Genomic DNA, 23,138 nt, shown 5'->3' with positions numbered 1-23,138 from the left:
TTCAAAATTCGTATCTATTCCATTTTGTAATTTAGGTGAATTGAAATTAATAACATACACAAGATTGAGTATCGAAATATTCGTTTAAAATATTAAATATATAGAATTAGCTTGCCGAGAAATTGTTTAGAAACCCCTAAACGAGAGCATTACTATATATATTATTGTACTAATAAAAGTTATCGCGACCTATAAAAAAATACGTCATATATATAAGTATTATTAACGACTAAGATAAAAAATTTTAACTATGTCAATGTGTTAAATTAAAACTTTACATTTAAATATGCAGCTTGATTGATAAAAAGAAATTATCATAACAAATCGGTGAAATCACGCAGATCCTGCGATATAAGTTGAAAATTCCTTGTTTTTAACTTCATTCTCTTTTTACTTCCTATGGAAAAATTGTGAGAATGAATTCTCAATCCATACATACAATTTTTCCGGTAAAAAGCGCAGTAATAGAACAATAGATAAAAATAATGCAAATTTGATACCGTAACAAAAATTTTTCTAAAAATATTATTACCCTTCGAAATTATAGTCTTCGATTCTCAATATTTAATTTCTCGCTAATAAATGTCAAATTGAAATTCAATAAAGAAGAAAATATCATATGCATTCTCTGGTATTTCGAAAGTATAATTCAAAGCTCTGACGCTGATCTAAATTAAGTTCAAGCTGCGAACAAACATTAACAGTTTAAGCTGTGAAGAAAAATCGACTGCCAGTTCGATAAAGGTGTCTTATTTCTTTACGCCTTTTTATCGGGTATAGTGCACATGCCATTGGCCCTGAGACGTTAGTTCCGTTACGCAAGGTGAACGATACCCGCTATCTGTCGCCAGCCAAGCGCACGAACACGCTGTCACGCTGCGAACGAGCTTACTTCCGTTTCCGAGCGCCAACGTGCGATATCGCACGTTTCCCCTCTGACGAGCATCGGAGCGTTCAGAAAAGTACGATAGCCTGTGGCAATCGCTCAACTGCGCTCCGCTTGTAGTCTCGGTGGTTTTTGCGGCTGAAAAAAGCAGCGAGGTGCGGCGCATGAGTGCGTGCGGTCGTGCGATGGGGTGTAATGTGTGTGACTTAGCATCATCTCTTTAAAAGTATGACACACACCGCAAAGTGTCACTACGAGATTACGTTTCTTTGATTAATGTGCATATTACGTTTTTCCATAACAATTAAAACCTGCCACAAATGAGATACCGCATAAGTTTATTTAGTAAATCTTGCAAAATCATTCGCGTGGCAGATAATTCAATTATATTTTAAAATTAGATAATATACAATTAATCAGAAGAGCGTGCTTCTTTGAGTTGTCTTATTTTTAAAGAGAAGGTGCGGATCCTATCACGACCTCGCAGAAATTTTAAAATTAAAAAAAAGAATTAGTACAGCCGTGAAATTTAATATATTTTTCAATCCTCTCTCTCTCTCTCTCTTATTAAATACAATAAAAAATAATTTCCTAAGATCAAGATTGTATTATATTTCTAAAAATATCATATTTACCATGTCTATCATATTTCAATAAAAATTTCTTGTTTGTATTTTTTTTAATATTATTTTTTTTCTTTTTACTAAAAATTTCTGCGCTATACTGTTAATCGAAAGTATTTAGTGTTGGTTGAAATGGTTATGAGAATGTGGAATAAATGTAATAACGCGATATCTTGCAATGACAATATCTTGATATCCTGATGTTATAAAATTAAAACAATGATTACGAAAAATTCATATTATAAAAAATAAATATCTATTCACTTTATCATTGAAAGATTACAGTATCGCATTTATTCGGAAAGACTGAAAGTGGTTGATAATGATAGTTTGGGATTACACTCATATTTCCCTAATCTCTTTACCGATTTACTAATCGCACTTCGCTGTCTTTGATTTATTTCATTTTTATTCATTGATAATATCGATAATCGCACACAGTACAAAATAAACAGAGATTGAGACAGAGCAAGTTATATGTATAGGTAATATTAAAGAGCTCACCTGTTGGATCCTTATCTTCCTGTGTTTGGGTATCATGTCGTTCAGGTTGATCTTGCAGGCCTCATTAGAAGACCGTATGTCCTTCAGGGATTCGATGCTGGGCGATGCATCGGTGATGATGTTTCGGCCGACCTCACCGGAAATAGATTTTTTCACACGACCAGTTCTGCACTTTTCCGTTACCTCCAGAGGATTCACGTAAAGATTGCTGTCCGCTTCCTCGGTCAGATCGCCCTACGGAAGCGAAGGGATTGTCCCGCGACCGAGATTTGAGACTCTATGGAGCGTAACTTCGTCGCGGAAGTGTTCTCGCCTGCAGGCGACTAAAATCTATCCTAGTCTAGTAATAGCAGATTAGGTACATATACTAGAGCGAGCAGGGGGGTATCTCTCATTTTCATCGTTTTCAAATGTTAATGATTCCTTGACGAATTTAGGGTATATTTTTGCATATAACGAAGATTGAATAAACAACCATTATATTAAAAAAGAGCACATTTTTAATTTTTATCGTTAAATACATTATTGCGTACACAATAGAGTTTCATGAGAATTACAATTTTATTTAAAATTAATTCAATGTCCATTTAAGTTATTCAATTATGTTGACCTGAATGTTTAGTACTATTATTTGTTGAATTATGCGTGCGCGTGCACGTCACAAAAATATAATAAATTAATGAATTATAAATGAATCTTTTCACGTGTAAGATGCTGCATATAATGCCATCACTTCCGTCAAAAGACATTTTATAAATTAATTGATTATATTTTAAATTAATTGAATAAAACTATTATACTATTATATTAAATTGACAATTGTTTAGTGATATTTTTTCGAGTGCAGTAATATAACGATAAAAAGATTAGGTGCGTTTAATGTAGTTTGTAAATAAAAAAAAGTTTACTTTAATTTTCGATATTAAATATCACCTGTCATACACAAGTAAATATAGCTCTATATTTATTAAGAGCAAATCAACTTTGAATTCGCCGAATAATTCATTAACATGTGATGCGTTAAAGGTGGGACAGCTTACATCAGTGCTTCCTCGTCTCTTTCACGTCTCATCGTAGTATACATAGAAATATTATAAGATATTTGTACGGCAGATTCAGATCTCATTATCATCAATAATAATAGATTCAGATAAAGATGATAGAAGCATAACTATTCAAATGTAATTTTCAAAGAATGATTTTAAGGTTTCTTTTCGCTGTATAAGAGATATTCGCAAGTACAATATCTCGTAGTACGTGTGACATCGTAGAACGATGTTGGGAAGCTCTGGTTTACATGGCACATGTATCATATTATCTTTTTACACGGATGTGCATCATATTGTCTCGTAGCACGTGTTGATTTTTACGTGACGATTATACGCTGCAAGAGTTTGATCTCGCTATTATCCGCGCGACTCGCGTACCTGCGAATGTGACGGATGCGTCTGACAGCTCGCGTACGTGTCGGAACTGTCAACGCTCCCCTGCTCGTTGTACGTCTTCGCGTAGCTTCCCTGCTCGTTGTACATCCTCGCAAAGCTCAACATCTCCGACGGTTGAACGGGCGATATCTTCGGCTCTGCGAGTAACGAACCTAATTGTTCGACGCCGCCACCGCTCTCGGTGCCGCCGCCCCCGCTACTACTGCCGCCGCCGATACTGAACCTGAGGGACCTCATTTCCTGACACACTGGATTACGAAAGTCGCTGGTAGCAAGGGGCATTATGTTCTCCGCGTCCCTGAAGTCTTTGTACTCCTAAAAACACGAGGTGGATGAAAAGTCTCGATTATGCGATTAGGGGCGAGGGTGCTAGAAGGCGGCGCTTTTAAATTAGTCTAAATTCTATGATACGCTGATGCAGGGCGGCGCAGCTTCCTCGACTCTGTTCTCGAATTAGGGCTTTCTGCTTAAGAGACGACTCTCGAGAACGTTTAAGATCGGTTTCATAGCAAAAACCATTGTTTCTTAGGCGATACGAATGTCTAAAAGATGCTAGAAAGATATCTCTATATAAAAGACGTCTTGTCGCGCACTTTCTGGACTTTTGCATCATTAGTTTAACGTTTTTGCGAATCAACTAAATTTTCCTTCTCTATCCAAGTTACAGATAGAATCATAACAGAGACACATACATACACAGAAGAAAGCAGGGAATCGCTGTCAATTCGGAGTCATCAAGAACTGAGAGTCGATCCACTGGAAAATGCGCTCGTCTCATTAGCAACGTTCGCGAAGCGATCGTTTGACAATAAGAAATAAAGAAGCCACAGAAGGACGTGCTTTCTCTACATAAGTGAAAGGATAGTTTCTAGCGATTGACGTGTGAGACAATTAATATACTCGCCTGGATCATACGTCCGCGCGTACGAAATGTGCGTCGGATATATGCGATATGTGATCGCACACATCTACTTAATCTACGTCTATTTAAGAGAAAAAAAAATTATTTTATCGCGTATTAAGATTTCGTTTCTGAAGCACTTTTCTATTGCCAGAACTAACCTACCGGATGCAGGAGACAGACACGCGATCTTTCTAAAGTCGCTTTTTGAGATATGTCTACCGTGCGCTGCTACTCGTTGCCACTCTAAGCATGCTTCGAGTTGTTGGTGAATGATGCGATATAAATTGTTCTTAAGAAATACACCAACGTTCCATTGCACGACAATACATGTGCCGTACCATAGAACGTATTTGTGTATATTGCATTATACGAGTGTAAAATAATGTGTATGTGATAATCAGAAAAAAAAAGATAAGTTTACCTTGTCGTCTTTGATCTTGTCTCTCGTCCTTCGTATGTGCTATTATATGAAGAGTATTACACACGCGCGAAGCGCACATTTTTTCATACTTTCTCTTTCTCTATGGCAAATCCAGAGAGATTATGATATTCTTCTTAAGAACATTTAGTTTATCTTTAAATAATTTAAATAAAGAATAAAATATTTGTTCTTTAAGAATAAAATAATTGTTCTAAAAAGAAGTTTCTCTAAAGATATGTATAATTTCATAAAGTTTCTTCAAATTCAATAAATACTAAGTTGATGATTTCTCTAGTTTTTTTTAAAATACATAAAATTGTTAGTGTAAATAAATGTTGATAAAACAAAAGAAATTGTGATAAAAAATGGATAAAAAGAGAATCATACATTATAAATTATTACTTTATAAAAAAAAAAAAAATGTAAAATTTATATTATGACAATTTTTATGAGATTATATATATTATTTCAATAATTAATTCCATATAAATTTTTTTGATTCGTTATTTTGTGATTTAATAACATTTTTGGATATTTATCTGATCGTAAGATGAGAACGTACATACTTTTTAACCCTGTAATATTGTATTTTAGGAATTTCACATACGTAATAATATATTACGGATATTTTACGATTCAATTATGAAATAAATTTATATATCTTTATAGAAAACTTATTTTTTCGTATATTTGATAGAAATATTTATATCAGTCATAAAACATTCTATACGTGTTAAAATTTACGATATTATATATGAATTTAATATCTCAAATAATATATTATTTATTGTAACAAAATTTGATATCAAAACGGAATATGTTAGAATTTCTGTATATTGCGAAATTATGTCAAAGAAAAAAAAAAGGAATTATAATACTAGTGCGCTTCGCGAATGGATGTACGATCATTATAAACGTGTATCTTTCATTTCAATGAAATTCGAAATTGCCTTTTATTCGGCTGTTCAACCAACGAACATGTCATAAAACAATAATTATCTTCGTACAATTTGATATTCACGCAGTCGTATCACTATATGCACGATTGGCGAAATAACATTTCGGTTTCGAGAGTTTTGTGTAATATTATTTTATAACGCGATGTTAGCTCAATTAAAAAGAAATTGATATGCGCGCTATATTTTATTTCATCGCTGCGGGACGAGATTTTCTCAAATTGTGCTCATAATCAATAACTGCTACTGACATACTTTGTAACTGATCACTTGATATACAATATTAAAAAATAGAGTTTCTATTTTTTATTTTCTTTTCTTTTAAATAATTATATTTGCTAAAAAATTATACAAAAGCTAGTGTATGTGTTGTAAGTGAAAATATCTATATAATTAGATTTGCTCAAGAAGAAAAATATGGCTTCTTAATATACGCATTATGATGAGTACTATGTATGACAGAACTAAAAATTAAAAATTTCCAACATAATTTTTTAGAGCTTATGGATTGAAAATGTATCTTACGATTTTATAATTTTATTCATTTAATTTAATATGAAGGAAGATTCAATTTTAAATTCACTTAAATAAAACGATAATTTTTAAATTTGTAATTACATAGTACAAAAAAAAAAAAAAATTATGCGACGAGCGCGCGTTGATAAATCTCGTCCTGTGAATTAACTCGATCGCGTGATAAGTATACGACCGTGCTGCGTGAGATAATGAAGCGAATAAAGTTCAGGACGAGTACATGTATATTTTGTACCGATAATTTAATGAAACTGGAAATTCAAAGAGAGGCGAGTATAATATTTTTGTATACATACGATCTTTCTATTGAAATGCTCCGTTCGAACATCAATACATTTTATACTCGTCTATGAATGGCTTTAAATAATTTCCTGCCTTTTCACGAATAAACTTATTCAATGGAAGAATCGCTAATTATAACGGAGAAAGATGAAATTAAATATAATAACTTTGACCAACAATTTTTAAAGGTCTCTTTTTTAGATAATTATATTTAAACGGACATTATTATATATAAGATATTAAAAAATATATAATACTGTTTATTATATTCTGCGTAAATTATTTGTAATTTTTTAACTAAAAATAAATAATATTTAATATCTATTCTCTGTTAAAAATATCAAGTCTGCACAAGAAATCAATAATAGATTACATTAAGTTAATAAAGACAAGAATTACATTATGTAAATGACTAGGATGACATAAATGTACAATATATTCAGATTGGATATTTTCTATGACATTCAAAGATACAAACTAAAAATGTATCGCTGATACTTCTATTCGTTTTATAAATAAAACCATCATTGTTATATATCTTTACATTATAATTTTAATCACATTTTTTGAAAAGTGATAGAACCTGATTTTTCAACAATTAATCTAACGATAATAAGTCGTAACGAGCAGTGATATTTGCACGTTTTCTTAAAGCGAGAAAACGAAGATGAAGACCCAATTCCTAATCATGAGAGTAAAGGGAACGACTCGCGAGTGGCTCGGTGCGGCGGGCTTCTCGCGTGCGGCAGCTCGTTAACTTTAAACTTGAAGGCAGGAAATTATCCTCACGTCGTACACATGAGGTATATACGCGCGCGTTTTATCGATTCTAAAGTATATTTGGCTCTCTAGTTGGAGGGTATCAGGGGAAATGGTGGTGTTGAGAAGGCATCGCGCATATCGGCGCGTGGCGTGACCGCCCTATAGGCGATAACACCACGTGCCTTGACCTACAAAATGTCGTGTGTTAGGCACGCAAGTTTTGATAGGAGACGAGCTACGGTTGCGTCTAAAGCTTTTGAGAATGAACGATGGTGTTGTATCAATGAAAAAGTTGTGCTGCTCCGTTGAGGAGAGATGGCAGGGGAGGCAATGCATACACCCAGTGGACTATGTAAAGAGTGTGCACATATCGGTGAGCGTATAGACTTGGATTTGCGCAGAATGATATGCCTCGATTCCTCGGGAAGCAAAGAGAGAAAGAGAGAGAAAGAGTATTAAGGCAAAAAAAAAAAAAAAGAATCACATGCCGCCCGCAAAGCCGGACGGGCGAAAGTTTGTGCCCGGATGAAGAGTACGAAATATGCAGAGAAAAAATATATATGTGTATATTTATGTGCATATACATATATATCGCGCTCTCACGCTAATATAAAATAGAGATTAGATTTTTTAATGGTCACGCGCGACGAATATTATAAACTCGCTCGACAGCCCATTGGTGTATGTAGTGCCGCCTGAGGAAAAACATTAGTGATCGTAAATACCTTCGTAGTACAAAAGCAACACTCGAATTCGCTAGGTAATTCATCAATTTTCTCGAATTTTCTGCTGTCTTTTTTCTCTTCATCCTATAAAAGGTCATACACACAATTTCCTGTTTTACTTTTCGTGAGTAAACACACAGCCCTCAGTTCGGAAGCGATCGAAGCGTTTCTTTTTCTTACTCTCTAATGTATTCTTCTTCCTCTCTTTCTCTCACTATTGTTCCCTCGATTGTGATTATTGTTGATAAAACGATTCGACCGCTTCGCGAGCGAGCAGAAATATCAAACTTAATGTGAGCATAAAAAGACGAGGCAACGTATGATCACGTGGAGCCAGAGAGAGAGAGAAAGAGACAAAGACAGGGTTTTCGTGTCACGCGAAATTGAGAACAAAATTTGCCACAGCATGTCGACGATCACAAAACGAAAAATCAAATGTACGTCTCTCTTTATGTGTATACGATCTGTTTATCTCAACCGTTTCTGCGCGCGACCCTTTCAAAAAAACAATACCGTCTCCGATAACAATTGTAACAATATTTGAGTTTTGTCATTTTTTATGTAATAATAGATAAATAAAACTAGAATGATTAATTAAAAAATAAATAAAATTAATGGAGTCAAGCTTGACATCATAATGTTCGTAATGTGTCCATAATATTGCAAATATTGCGTTTCATGGATTTTCTGGCACAAATATCATTTTTCTAATCTTGATTTACATCCAGATTTGATTTAAGCACCGCTCATTTTTTCACAATTCAGCTTATAATTTTGATTTAATTTGTCCCATTTTCAAATTTTTTAGATTTCTACCATATGTTTTTATTAATCCTTTATTGCTTCTTATTTACTTTGAAACGATGGATTTTTTCAAAAAAACGGTCGAGAAATGTTTAGCCACTTAATACAACATACATTTATATCGTACCGAATTTCCATCATATGAATCGTTAATGACAAATTCCTTGTAAAAATTATAGTCAATTTTTTTTATCGAAAACATGACGAGAAATCATATTACTGATTGTAATTTTTTAATATATTTAATAAGATAAAAAACATATCTAATTAAGTTTCTACGAAACTAAAGATTGCTCGAATACAACTAATAAGTACAATTCTATATCATTCATAATTTTAAAGCTTCAAATTATTCAGAAATATTGAATACAAAACATTTTCTTAATTTAAAAGAAAAATAAATTTCAAACTCATCAACAAATTTATCATTAATAATCGATTCGGCAGAGAAACGAACAACCGAGGTGTACAAACACGGTGCTGGAAGTGTCGAGTGTAAAAGACGCAAAATTGTCAATAAAACGTGTCTTCGGTGAAATGTGGAATTTCGCGTGGACGGACGTCACAATTATTTTTTATTACATTACTTACGCGAATGGCACATTTCATAAGCGTACTTTCCGAAATCGAGCCGCATTCAAGCTGCTGTCCTGTCTATGTCGGTGCGTTGCGAGCGCGATAAAACTTTAACAAAATACTTGTAACAATGAAACAATTGATTTCTTTATTCTAATGTATTATCATCATATTACGGTATATGCAAACATATTAAAAAAAAAAAAAAAAACAACGGTATTTCAGTATCAGCTTGAGTTTAGAGGATTGTTTTCTGGTTGAGCCAGTTGGGTATTACGCATATCACAAGTATTACAGTATTGTTTTCGGACATCAATTGAGACTAATTAAGGTCCAAGTTATTTCACACGTTTAGTTTCTCTCATCTTTTTATAATTCCATATAATTACATATATTTAAAGTTGAATAGCTGTATGCAAAAAGGATAGATACGAAATAACTGTTCCTTATCCATTGTAGCAGATTGAGAAATTGATTTGTCCAAAATATACAATAACTATATTAAATTATATAATTACATATTATTATATGTAATAATTCATTGTTTTCCGAAGTTATTCTCTTTTTTCATTTTTTTATTTTACTTTCAAATAAAAAAACTTTTTGATTAGGTTATCTTAGTTGTTAGTTATAGATTATCTTAATTAATCTTAATTAGTCTCTTTTTTAACAATAACTCACGATAATCATGCGCAATGAACTTTACTGCAACTAAAAGTTCGTTTTCTTTCACAATGCAATGATCTCGCAGTAAACTCTATCGATTAATTTGTTCGCTCTAAATGATGTATATAAACGACGCGAATATATAAAGAGGTCGAACGACTTCCGATTATAGCAGCTCTATATTTATGTTTGTTACAGGAAAGTAACGGTGTAAGACAATGTTTATGTATAGGCAGTGTACACGCATATACACACATGCACGCACACAATATTTCCAAGTTATTTCATTCTTAATGGTAATACATGTATAAGCACGAAATAATCGCGCAAATCCATGTTGCGTGTAATAACGTATACCTATTTCGTAATATACATATATATATATACATATAATCTATCGTTACAGCTTTTAAAAAATTGCATTACAAAATTGCATTTATATATATATTACGAATGTATGTTAATTATTTGTTAAATATTTGTTACGAATATTGAAATGGCGCGTTTATCATAATACACAGTTTAATTTTCGACTAAACAGCTGATAACCTGAAGAAAAAGTACATAGAAGTGATCTAGTGTGATTAATGGTGCGTTATGATTTTTCAATCATCGGAGAAATTGTAAATGTTAACGCTTTACTTTATTAAATATCTACTTTGACGAGAAATATGTTAATTCTTAGACGAACACGTGGACGTACAAAGCGCGCCGATTTATTGTTTTTCTTCTTTTTTTAATAAATGACTAAAGATAAAATGCGTCATCAAAGCAAACCAAATAATCTGATCATCTGAAGTCTCTCATTCAGTATTTGCATATTAATAGCATTGCGGCTAATAATTTCTCGTGCAAAATGAATTGGAGAAGTGCGCGCGTATGGGTGTATGTATGTTTAAAAAATCATAGTTCAAATTTTACACGCGTGTATTATTTATCAAAGAAACATAAAAATGTCATTAAAAGTATGTCCAAAAATCAATCATTTTCAAGTTAAAAGATACAAATATTTTCCTTTTCATAGAAGGTATTTAATATATGTAAAACCTTTATATGAATTTTTAAATTTATATCTCAGCATATCTGCTCATTAAAGCTCACATAGATTCACCTAAAGAAACAGAAAATTATTAGTGAACATAATATTGTAAAAATCAATCATTTCCGAATTTATAAGTCACACATTTTTGTTATGTCTTCTTTATTCAATCTGTGCGATTATAATAGCAAGTACCTTTATACATAAGAAAATTTTGTGACGTATTTTAAAAACGTTTATCTTTAATAAATGCCGAAATAGGAGAGAGATCAATTTATAACTGGTGACCAATTAGAAAATTTTGTGACGTATTTTAAAAACGTTTATCTTTAATAAATGCCGAAATAGGAGAGAGATGGGATATACTATACTTAATAAATTAAAAATAACAAAAACAAGATTACTGTTAAGAAATAGAGGAAAAATATTTCGTTGAAGTTTGTAGCGCGCGTTTTTGAAGCAAAAATGTAGAATTTCCTAATACTAACAATAAGTATATCTGCAGAAATGATTACATGTAGAGTATACATGTAAAATAATAAAATTATAATAAAAATATAAACTTGAGAGAAATATATAAACAATAAAAAAGCTACAAAATATTATAGTCCCAAAATTTCTGTAAGCAATCAATATTATATGCCAAAACAAAAAATTATTATTTTTTGTTCTACACACTTGAAACATTATTGATAATTATCCTTGCGTTTCTTTTATTTTTATTAGATTTAGATATTCCGTCTTTTTCTCTCTCCCTTTCTCCTTATCTCGCATATATTTCTTTTATATATGCGATATAATTTTTGTATAAATCCTCATTTTTTATCTTGAAATTACATAAAATAAAAAATAATTTAATGCTCACCAGTATGATGCGCAACAGTGGAGTTGTAGCACACAACGTTGATCTGTAAAATAAATATATCCAACTTATAAAGTAGTGTGTATCCAAAATAATTAATATTTAAAAAAATACTATTGCGCTCAATTCAATTTATTATTTGTATTTTAATAAAAGAAGTTATTTAATTTTTGAAAAAAAAGAAGAAACATTTTTATCATAAAACATATAATTAATAATTTAGTTCTGATATAAAGAAACTAAATAATTATAAATTTTAAATAATATTGAAATATTTTATACATATTTATACAAAAACATTAATTGTAAATATTTTATTAATGTCTAAAATATTTTTTAAAAAATCTTGAATATATTTATATATATCCATTATATATTAGATAATAATATAAAATCTATCGAAGGGAAATAAACAGGCAATTAATTTTCCCAGGTAACAAACAATAAAATAAATAGTTAAAGTTTGCTCAACTCACGGAGCTTCCTCGGGCCTGCTTCTCCTTTCTTGTTCATCCTTTGCTGTTCCCTTTATAGCACTTGCTCGCGAAAATATAGTTAATTGCGATTACGCGCGTACTAATCGATCGAATACACGGCGTTTACCATATAACTCTCGACACAATTTATTTTATATATTCGAAATGTATCGTACTAAATTTCGATTTTTGGATGGCACACATACTTTTAATTAGCTATTTTAACCTCCTGAATAATATCGTGTAATCAAAGTAAGGTTGTCAATGTCTTGCTCGAGTCTTTCGGTCATTAACAAAAGTATCATACAAAAGAGGGAAAAGGCAATTAAGAGCCATGAACATATGCGTTCAAATTACCGCGCTGGCTCTTAATTGCTTTTTCCCTCTTTCGTATGATACGTTTTGTTAATGACCGAAAGACTCGAGCAAGACATTGACGATCTTACTTTGATATTACGCGATATTATTCGGGTTAAAACGGCTAGTGTATGTATGATATATTCATAAGAGCCTTTATTAGTTTATTTTGCTTTTATACGCAGAACAAAACGTATTATCCAAGAAGATAAAATCTAGTAAATATGATCGTATTTTGATATCGCGATTGATAATTTATTAATCGTGTGGCAAAATTTCAAGATGTGTACATCGATAATCTGATAAAATATATTGGCATATTTTATGTAATTTTTTTTCTATCAAAATCTTTATTTAAAAAAAAAATTTCGGATATTTATCTTTATAAATGGTAAATTTCCCTTAAAATGCGCATATATATATTATATACTATTTATTAGCAGCAAAGATAACCTTGCCGTTGCGAATTTAGATTTTCAGCTAAGCGGATCGTATTTTCTCACGACCGCAGTTTTTTTTGTTGTTCTTCTATCATAATACAATAAAGTTCGCGTCATGTGTGATTAATATCGAGAATGCCGTGCTAAATATCGTTTGTCGTATTCTATCGATTAGTGTGCGGGTTTGTAATTAATTGTGATTTTGCGAATGAATGTCGTGCCATGAAGAAACAACAAAAAATAAGCCGAAGAAGAGGAGCAGGCCTGGGAAGACATCGGGAGCAATCATGGTGACCAATATATAACTGATATTTATTACTCGTAAGATTACTTGCATATTTATCTCCGCAGTAATGATCTATTTTATATCATTATCTGATATAATATAAAATATTCTGAATTTTATTTTAAAATATTTATGATAATTAATATTTTATACATACATATATATATTATAAGAAAACAAAGAGGAAAACGATCGACTACTTTTCAGGAGACGTAAGTGTATTTTGATATAGAGAATTTTTAATCATCATATTTTATAAAACAAATGTAAATATGAAAACAAATTTTAAAAGATTATATAATTTTTTAAATTAATATTTTTTTGAAAAGAAATAATAGATTTAATTTAAAGTACGACAATTATCTCTTTAAAACATATAATTATTTCGGACACTGTTTTATATGTTATAATTTGGATATATTTTTATTTCATAAAAGTCAACGTTGTACTACAACTTCGTTGTTGCACATTGTATTGGTGAATGTTAAATTATTTTCTATTTCATATATGTATATAAACACATATACGAACATATATAATCCCATTAAGTCCCAGATAATCGATTTACGTAAATTATATCAGGTATACATTTATATTTAATGTATGTGTATAACATGAAGAATATGAAAACCGAAAAAGAGAGAGAAAGAGAGAATAAAATAAATACGGAAACAAATGTCATTTTTTAATATTATATAGGGAACATTAGCGAGAATATCGAATCCTGATCTTTTTGAATCTTGACTGGAAAATTATGTTTTCTTATTGTAAGATATCTTAAAAAATACGTTTACTGATTAATTTTATTTTTGACACGCTAATTTCTTAAAAAAATTCTGGGACCACAAGAGAGTTTAAAAAAAAAAAAAATTAATGGAATTACTCCTATGTGTGTGTTTAAGATATATGTATACATATATCTTTTAAATTTTTTTACGCAAAGTATTTTAATGGTGATAAAAGTGACGCGCTAAGTATGCCGACGTGTCCGGTCGTGTTTATATATATTTCAGATATTTTTTTCCTAAATTCAACTATCATGCGACAGAAGTGACACGATGGTTAATGTAATGTTACCAAATACTATGTACAAAAGTGTTTGATCGTGCATTATGAGTGCAATCAATATCTGATTTTCAAGGAACTCGTATTCGCGTATCGTCATAGAAACCGCGTAACATGCACAAGATTAAATTACGAGGAGGTATTCATCTATTCGATTAAACCGCATTCAAAGGAGCGATATCGTGTGCATTAAGTGATCTATACGTAGCTACAAAGCGATTCTGTATAGGTCTAATACAAGCTTATTCCTCCAATGCACTGACTCGCAGCGTGTTTGATTAGTATCTAGGACGGAGACAATATCTTGTAGCGAGAGCAATAAGAGATCTGCCCGATCTTCCGCGATAAGCTATCAAATAAAATAAAATATAAATAACGCATCCGTAACTAACATAAGTAATAATTTTGTAGTTAAATATTGTATCTATCGCTATAATTTTGTTTTTACAAATTTATTATTTTACAAATACTTATTACGTGAAAGTACGTGAAAGATGAAATTATATATTTTTTTCAGGAATGATCGACACGCAAGCTAACACGAAGGTCGAGCGAGAGCATGGTACATTCTAAAATTCAAGATAAATCATGCTCAACGATCATACGCTCGCGCATAATCCACAAGTCGTGATGAAAGATACAGATTAGAAGAAAAAATATACGATATCCATTTCTCGTGAACAATGTATAAATTTACATCAATATGAAATATAAATATGGATATTAACTTTTAAGACAATAATAATTGATGATTGTACATTGAAAACTTTTACAATTTACCTTTAAAAATCATTCTCTTTTTATATCGATTTAATGAATGAATATATTTTATCGATACATTGATGCGTTTCATTAATAGCAAGGAAATATTTTGGCAATCGTATTGGCGCACAAAATGACAAATGATGGTGATGGATAAAGAATTCAACAAATATAGAAATAAATAATACATTAAAAAATAAAACGGGATATATGAGGGAGCGTAAATCGTTGGTAATTTTTTGACAATATACAATCTCTCCCAGCGTTTCGCGTTTTTTGGCTGAATTCGTCAATGGCGACCGGACCGTGCGAGGAGAAGGGCAACACATCCCGCGTCGTCGCCCTTTACCCTTTCACCAGTTTTTCTATCGCTCGCAAAGGTGATTAAAGTATTTTCACATCTAGTCGATCACGCTCAAAGAAGATTAGATAGAGGATAAATCGACATATATACACTTTAGAACAGCTATTCTATTAAAAGGCATTAATATTTTATAAAATATAACGCGGATCAGAGCAGCAACTTCTTAAATTACCGCGAAGATATTCTATTTAAAATCCTAGTACAATAATAAGAGAGCGCGATATCTATATAAATATTCTTATATGTATAGATTGATTCTTTTATATCAATTCAATAATTTATTCAGTATTATCAGTGACCATTATTAAACAGAACGGAGCTAGCTTTTTACTAGGAATTTATTTTTAGAAATTAAAAAAAAATATTTTTTACATTGAAAAATTTTATTACAAGATTTTATTTATTCGGATTAGGGGGATTGATATACATAATAAAAGATATTGTACAATCAAATGCATTAATGCGGACGGATTAATATGAATCGTATTCATTAATATATTTCACGATTTATCAATTCTTCTAGTTTCTCGCAAGTATAAAGCAGTTGAGTGTATGATCAATTATGTAAATGAAAAGATACGCTGTTTCTTAAATATTAGAGAAATTTAATCGTTGAATAAAGGTTCACCAGATACATTCTGGTAGTAGCTCTTTGTAGAGAAGAAACCATTGCTAAATGTTTATATAACAAAATTGTTTCTGACATGAAATGAATGAGTGAAAATAGAATATAAATCGAATCGATAGATTTTGCAATTTATTTCATTATGGAGGTCTGAATAAACGAAAATACCGTACGCGTTGCCATGACAGAACAGCGCTTCTAGCCTACATCTAATCTTCTGTGATCGCGAGCCTAATTTGAATCGTCAATCAGCATATTGGCACGACTCACGCGTTTACTTCAAAGACTTTGTGGATTTTCCGTCCCTCATCCTGTGAACGGTCCGGCGTGTGTGTTCGTTCCGATGAGGAAAGGAGAGACAGCTCGTATCCGAAGAGAGAAAGTCAGGGGGACAGGGAGAGACGGGGGTGTAGGTGAAGGAGGAAAGATTATACATTTAAAGGCGAAGAAAATCAGCACACATCGCCGATTGGGGGCGAGTTGATAGGGCTCGGCAAGGTCCGACATATTAGAGCAGGTAGAGTAAATTTGCGTGTGATCGAACGAATGTGTGACGAGTGTGTGTCTCTCGGCAGCTTCGCTCAACGATGCCGGTCAATGCGCGCTGTCGGACATTGCCTGCAACATAGCGACACCAAGTGCGTGAGAGAGAGACAGGTGATCGGTTCATCGCGCGCGAGTTCTCTAACAATAAAAGTTCGATTGCGCCCGGTTTCACCCTTGCCGCGTCACCGGTTCGCGATTATTCAGGCAGAGCAAGAAAGAGAGGGAGGAAAGGGGGGTTGGAGGTTTCGCGAAAAGTATATATATATTTTTTTTTATTAAATATATATATATATATAAAATATATATTGTGCAATATATGATTCTTTTATGATAACAATATATAACATTAAAAATTATGTCATAATTAGTCAAACATTTCTAATCGTCTCATAAATATTATTAGTTTTCATCCCTTCACTATTTTACTATAATTATCAAATTTTTTCACGTATAGTTTCATTTTAGCCGTTGAATGATACGGTATCGTACATGCAACAGCTGAAACAGTCTTCCTGAATACTCCTAAACTAATTAACTTTCCCTAATTTAGGCTACGCAATTCTTACGCGACCCTGCAAACGCGAAAGAATATACTTGTTCTCGTTTTATATGAATATTTCTTCACCCAGGAGTGAAATTAAAATCATCAAATCTTAGATGAACAGAACGGAAAATTCACTTCACCTTACGATGATCCTTTCGCAGCAGTTTCACGAATTATCATCGACGTTCGAGATTATTTAGAGAAACATACAAAAAGACATACACATTCTTAAAATATGTTTTTATCCACTCAATTTTGTTCATTAAAATTCACCCCTTGTCTTATGCAGTACAAGTGCAGTCAACAAAATGGTTAAAGAATATAAGTGTAAAGAATACAAAGAGCTTCTTAATCGTATGTCAGAACAATCTCCTAAAAGAAAGAGAAATATGTAGTCATATGCATTTTCGTTTCACTATAAGATATAACCCGTGTGCGCGTGTTTATTTATGAAGTCATGCTTTACAAAGTGTAACACGCGTCGCAACGCGGCTCCGACAATTTACGGAATGAGTGACAGTATTTCCTCCGCCGCGTCTTCGTAAGCGGAGTCATCCTCTTAAATAAGACACGCGCCGTGTGAACCAGGTGCCACCGCTTTGCTATTAAAAGAGAACAGCGTACTCATTGTTCAAGAGTGGAGCATTCCAGGACCGCAGTGATGCGCGCTCGGTTAAAAATAATATCGCGTAACTGCGTGACTCGTGAATTATTAGACGCGTCCGATTCGTCGACAAAAAGCGTATTTGGCGAACATTGTCAGTCTGAGTGCAAGAGCGGGGGGGGGATCGATGCCGATGTGTCTATACAGCATGTAAACAGGATCGGATTTATGGCTGTTTAGGTCCCCGGATATAGTTGAAACGTATAGTGTTTATTGATAAGATCGTACGGAGAGAGCACGCCGAACAAATAAACAAGACACGATTTCGCAGATTATTGCTCAGCAAAACGTCGTAAAATTAAAAAATCCAATGCCGACGCGCATGCTTGTGTATACGTATTTGTTTCTATCCCTTCAATCTATCCCTATTTTTTGTCTACTTTTTATCCATTAAAAGAATGTAGATTTCTTACTAAAAATATATTTAAACAAATTTTTTTCAATTGCGTAAATATTCTTATTTCGTGTATAAAAAATTCAATTTTGGATGCAAATAAAATTTTCGGGTAGAGACAGTCAAGTCGGAAACCAAATGTCATCAAATCGGAGAATTTAGAAATGAATAATCAATGATAGAATTATACAATATTTTCTGTATATTAATAAAATAATATAAGCATTTGTTGCAAGTAATGTAAATATTTTATCGAGGAAATTTATACGTGTATAATGTGAACACTATGTTCATTTATTTGTTCCTGCTATTTGACTAAATATAGTAACTAGACCGAGATTCTGTATATTTTTATTTCGCGTTGCATCAAGAGCAACATCAAATATTGTTTATTAACGAAATGATAAACGGATTCAAACAAATGTGCGCGTTGTGATCGTCATCAGCATAGTCATTTCAAACGGTAAGAATGTTACGATCGTTCGCAACCGGAAAGAATAAGAAGCTTTGCCCAACAGATTAGTATACAATTCGACAATAATGTTCAACAAAAAAGTGGCTAACAGACGGTACATTATGCAAATTTGTTACATTAAAATTTATTACATTACTGTAAACGTCATAACTGTTGCTAATTTAAAAGCGAGCTTTCCTCCGCTAATTATAAACTTAATCAGAGGTAATAGTTAATTTTTAATCATTCCAGCATCCGTGGAAATTTTTCGGTACTGTATCTTTCGGGCTCCGCGTATCGTCGGTTCGCTCGCGAACTGAAAAACATTGGGCGAAGGTCGTTCTACTACAAGAAGGATCGTGTATAGAAAGCAAAAATGAATCATAAAGAACTCATAGAGAGTCTATACGCCAAATTTGGCTTGAAAATGGAACATTGCGCAAATCTTTGTTTTATGTATCTGAGCCCGACTGTGGCCAGATCGTCGCAAATCTAATTCATGCGAAAGAGTCTCTCTAAACAATATTCTAATATAACGTAGCACATGTATGCGAATGCATCGTAAATATTCATTATAGGTACACTTTACGTAAGCGATATAATTAACGATGTGTAATATTTATTTACGGTGCGAGATTAAACTCAATTAAATAGCATGGCGTGTGGGTGCCTAATTAAAATGTTACTGATCGAGAAAAATTGAGTTAATTAGTCGCCTGTATAGCGTTAAAGATATAATTAGATTCGCGATCGAATGGACTAACATTATTATTAATGTTAATATAAATATGTAGTAATGCATAACAGTTCAATTCAAAATAATGGAATTATTATAATTATGCCACATAAAGTCTCTATATCGTAGCTTATGATCAACTAAAATGTTAATGAGAAAAATAGGTTCAGGGTTATTTGCTTATGAATTGTTTTAAAAAATTGAGCAAAATGTTACATACTGTTACTGGAAATTTTTATATATAAATCTCTTTCAAACGACAGAACATTTTTGGAGGTGATATTACAATTTTATTCATTCTAAAACAAATAATCTAATAAAAATATTCTAATATTCTAACAAATATTCTATCTAAATGATAAAAAAACTTCTAATGGAAATAATGCGAGAGGCTTGAATTTATTGCTCTCGTAAATTACTTGAAAGATACTAACACGTGCGTCATCAATGAAATAAAAGAAAAATAATAATCTTGAGTAATTTATATTTCAGTAATTATACATAAGTGAATTAGCCATCGCATAGAATGAATGTAGGACTTGCGATCGATAAAGTCGGGGACAGGTACATATCTTTACGTTGCGTCTCTTTCTCGTGTGATAGATAGTAACCTTTTCAATTAAGCGATATACATCGCATAGAGTGATATAGAAACAATTATGCAAACAAATATTATACAAAGAGCGTCAGTTCTTGACGTTATTCGCGTATATACCAATTCCTCTATATAATTGTTAAATATTATACTGCTGCGTTAAAACATAAAGTCACACATTGTTTTTTTCTTGTAACGATAAAAGTTACAGATTAAAAATATAGTCAAAAATAATAAATCCAGAACAGAAGCGATACAATGATATGATGTATATATCATGAGATACATGATTTTATATTATTATACATTAGTTATTATATTTATGTTATAAAAGAAAAACGATTATAAAAGGAAAATAAAATTCTCCATGAAGACGTTCTGCCCGACTCCATGCGCAAGCATATACGTCTTATGTATTCGTCATTCGGAGTAAATATTTTTCCGGTAACGGCACGAGCAGATTCCGTGCGAGAATATGAAATAATAAGCGATACATACGACAAAAAAACTCTGCCCAACGCCATCCCGATGAAATATTTACTCGACTCGCGGAAATCGTGCATCAAACTAGTGAACTCAATATTGCTGGCGGGGGTTTCACCGATTACGAAAGAGGAAGTATACAATTGGCGTGGTTCGATCGATATACCGGGGCAAAAACAAGTGTGTGTAATAGACAAAAAAATCACATCGAGCGCGTAGCTCTGCAGCAGCGATTCCCAATATTTTCTTTAAAAACTGTTAAAAAGGTAGAAATATGCATTTTTTTTACTAATCCAAAAACAAAGCATATATTGTCAAAATTTTAATATTGCATAATTTTATAAATATGTTATCCATTGTATATTATGATTACAATATATACATATTTGTATGAGTATATTATTCTATATTTAATCGTAATAGTAATATAAGATATTTAGAGTAGTTATGATAATAAAAAAGCAAAAGACTATTAAAATTTAAAAAGATGCCACTTTGCTTTTAATTGCATGTTATTATGTTAAAATGTAATCTTTCAATTCTATCTTTCCTTTTAGAGCATTTGTTTTATTTTTATTAATACGATTTTTTTCTTTATTATATTTGAACTATTAATCATTTTCATGAACTCCTCCTTTTTTTCATTGATTGAGAATCACTACTTAATAATACAGCAGAGAACTTTAGGGTTTGCAATTTTTATGTGCTGTTCAAGACTACTTAGCGGAAACAAACTACCTATATAGGATACATTGAACAAGCTATTAATCATATGTGGTCGACAATTATTATTATCTACATTACACTTATTCACCAAATGTTCAATTCCTCTAAATTTAATAAATACATCTTATACTTAATAAAAATTATAATATTATACCTATAAAACTTCTTTCTAAAAAAACTATGTTACAAACTGGCAAAATTATTTAATACAAAATGTTGGATTATTTGTATACATATACTTTCAGAAAATATTATTAGAATCCTACCGTAGCAAAAATGGATTTTCTGAAATAAATAATAAGAAAATTATTCAAAGATTATCGTATCACACGAGCAAAAAGATGGAGAAATGAAGAAATAATGATCGTCTTCATAAATAATATTATGTTTTCTTTTGATGTAAGTTATCTTTTCGAGAGTATGTCGATGAAATTTGAGCCGAATAAAATATTTTGATCAATTATTTTTTGTCTCTTATATGATATGATATTACTAATGTATTGTATCAATCAACTTTAATTGATAAAAATCGGCAACTTTAAAATCTCCCATTTTAAATCTCAAATGTTTTGAGCAAAACTTCGTTTACTTCGATTAATTTTTATTAATAAATATTAGTAAATAGTATAATTACTATTTATGGAATACTCGCATTGTGGTGAAAAATGATAGTTGGTTAATCACACAAATAATTAGGTCTAACGACGGTCGCATTGAGGGTAGGAGCGGGGTGTGCTCGACGTGCTTCCTTTGTATACACGTAAAAAAAAAAAAATAGATTGCCCGCATTAAACGCGTTCAACCTCGTCGTCTTATTGTTACGCAACAGTTCGCACGACATAAAAAATAAAAAAAAAAATAAAAAAATGTTCTCTGTAGCTACACGATTTCGACGAGTATAAACTGATTTTTTCATTACTGCGATTGCAATGAATGCGTATTTATAGTTGTAATAACAAATTGACAAATGAAACAGATATACATATATAAACTCCAAAACATGTACAAATAATGATATTTTATTCCAAATATATGTTGCAGCAAAATTAGCCTCGATTACAAGATAAAGAAAACTTCTCTGTCATTATTTTAATACTTTATTTTAATATTATTTTATATATAATAACATTTATACAATAAAACACATTTTATAGAAAAAAGAGACTTTAAGATCTTTAATTAGAGACCTTTGAGTATATGTATATAACTTAAAATAAGATAGTTATATCGCGCGCGAAAGGTTGTATTGGCACTCCAGTGACGGTTACAGCTCCGTCCGACTAAACGCACATCATTACTACTGGCGAGATCGCGCATCCAGTGCAATCGTCATTGATCTCTATGTATGCGCGTACGGGATGATTCGCTTAAGTTTCTGATGCCGAGTCATTTATTATTTCAAATTTCGAAGTTTTACGCGATGAAAAAGAAATCGCATTCCTTTTTTAATGAGAAAAAAATAATTCCAACATATTTTAAATCTCGCTTTACATACCTTTTATATCATCCAAAAGGTGAAACAGTTAGCACTAGATATATGTTAATTTTAATATTACTATAAATTATGTACATTTATGTTCCACAAATTTAGTTATATACATAGATTAAAATTGGAATTAATACGTGTAGCAT

General features: G+C 31.7%; 1 protein-coding gene across 3 annotated transcripts in view; it reads right to left on the bottom strand.

Annotated features, from left to right (window-relative positions):
• The window catches only part of LOC115234965 (potassium voltage-gated channel protein Shab), a 47,961-nt gene that overhangs the window by 5,945 nt on the left and 18,878 nt on the right, over positions 1-23,138 (bottom strand). For 2 of the 3 annotated variants that reach the window (XM_029806408.1, XM_029806407.1), the window contains 3 exons: positions 8,043-8,126; positions 3,441-3,773; positions 2,014-2,247 (listed from right to left, as the gene is read on the bottom strand). In XM_029806408.1, coding sequence (XP_029662268.1) covers positions 2,014-2,247; positions 3,441-3,773; positions 8,043-8,126 — 651 coding nt within the window. The remainder of the gene's footprint in view (positions 1-2,013; positions 2,248-3,440; positions 3,774-8,042; positions 8,127-23,138) is intronic. The other variant, XM_029806409.1, reaches the window with a different exon arrangement.

This window comes from Formica exsecta, unplaced genomic scaffold (genome assembly GCF_003651465.1).
Source record: "Formica exsecta isolate Colony F162 unplaced genomic scaffold, ASM365146v1 scaffold21, whole genome shotgun sequence".
Classification (NCBI taxonomy): domain Eukaryota; kingdom Metazoa; phylum Arthropoda; class Insecta; order Hymenoptera; family Formicidae; genus Formica; species Formica exsecta.
This window is presented reverse-complemented; position numbering and strand designations above follow the sequence as displayed.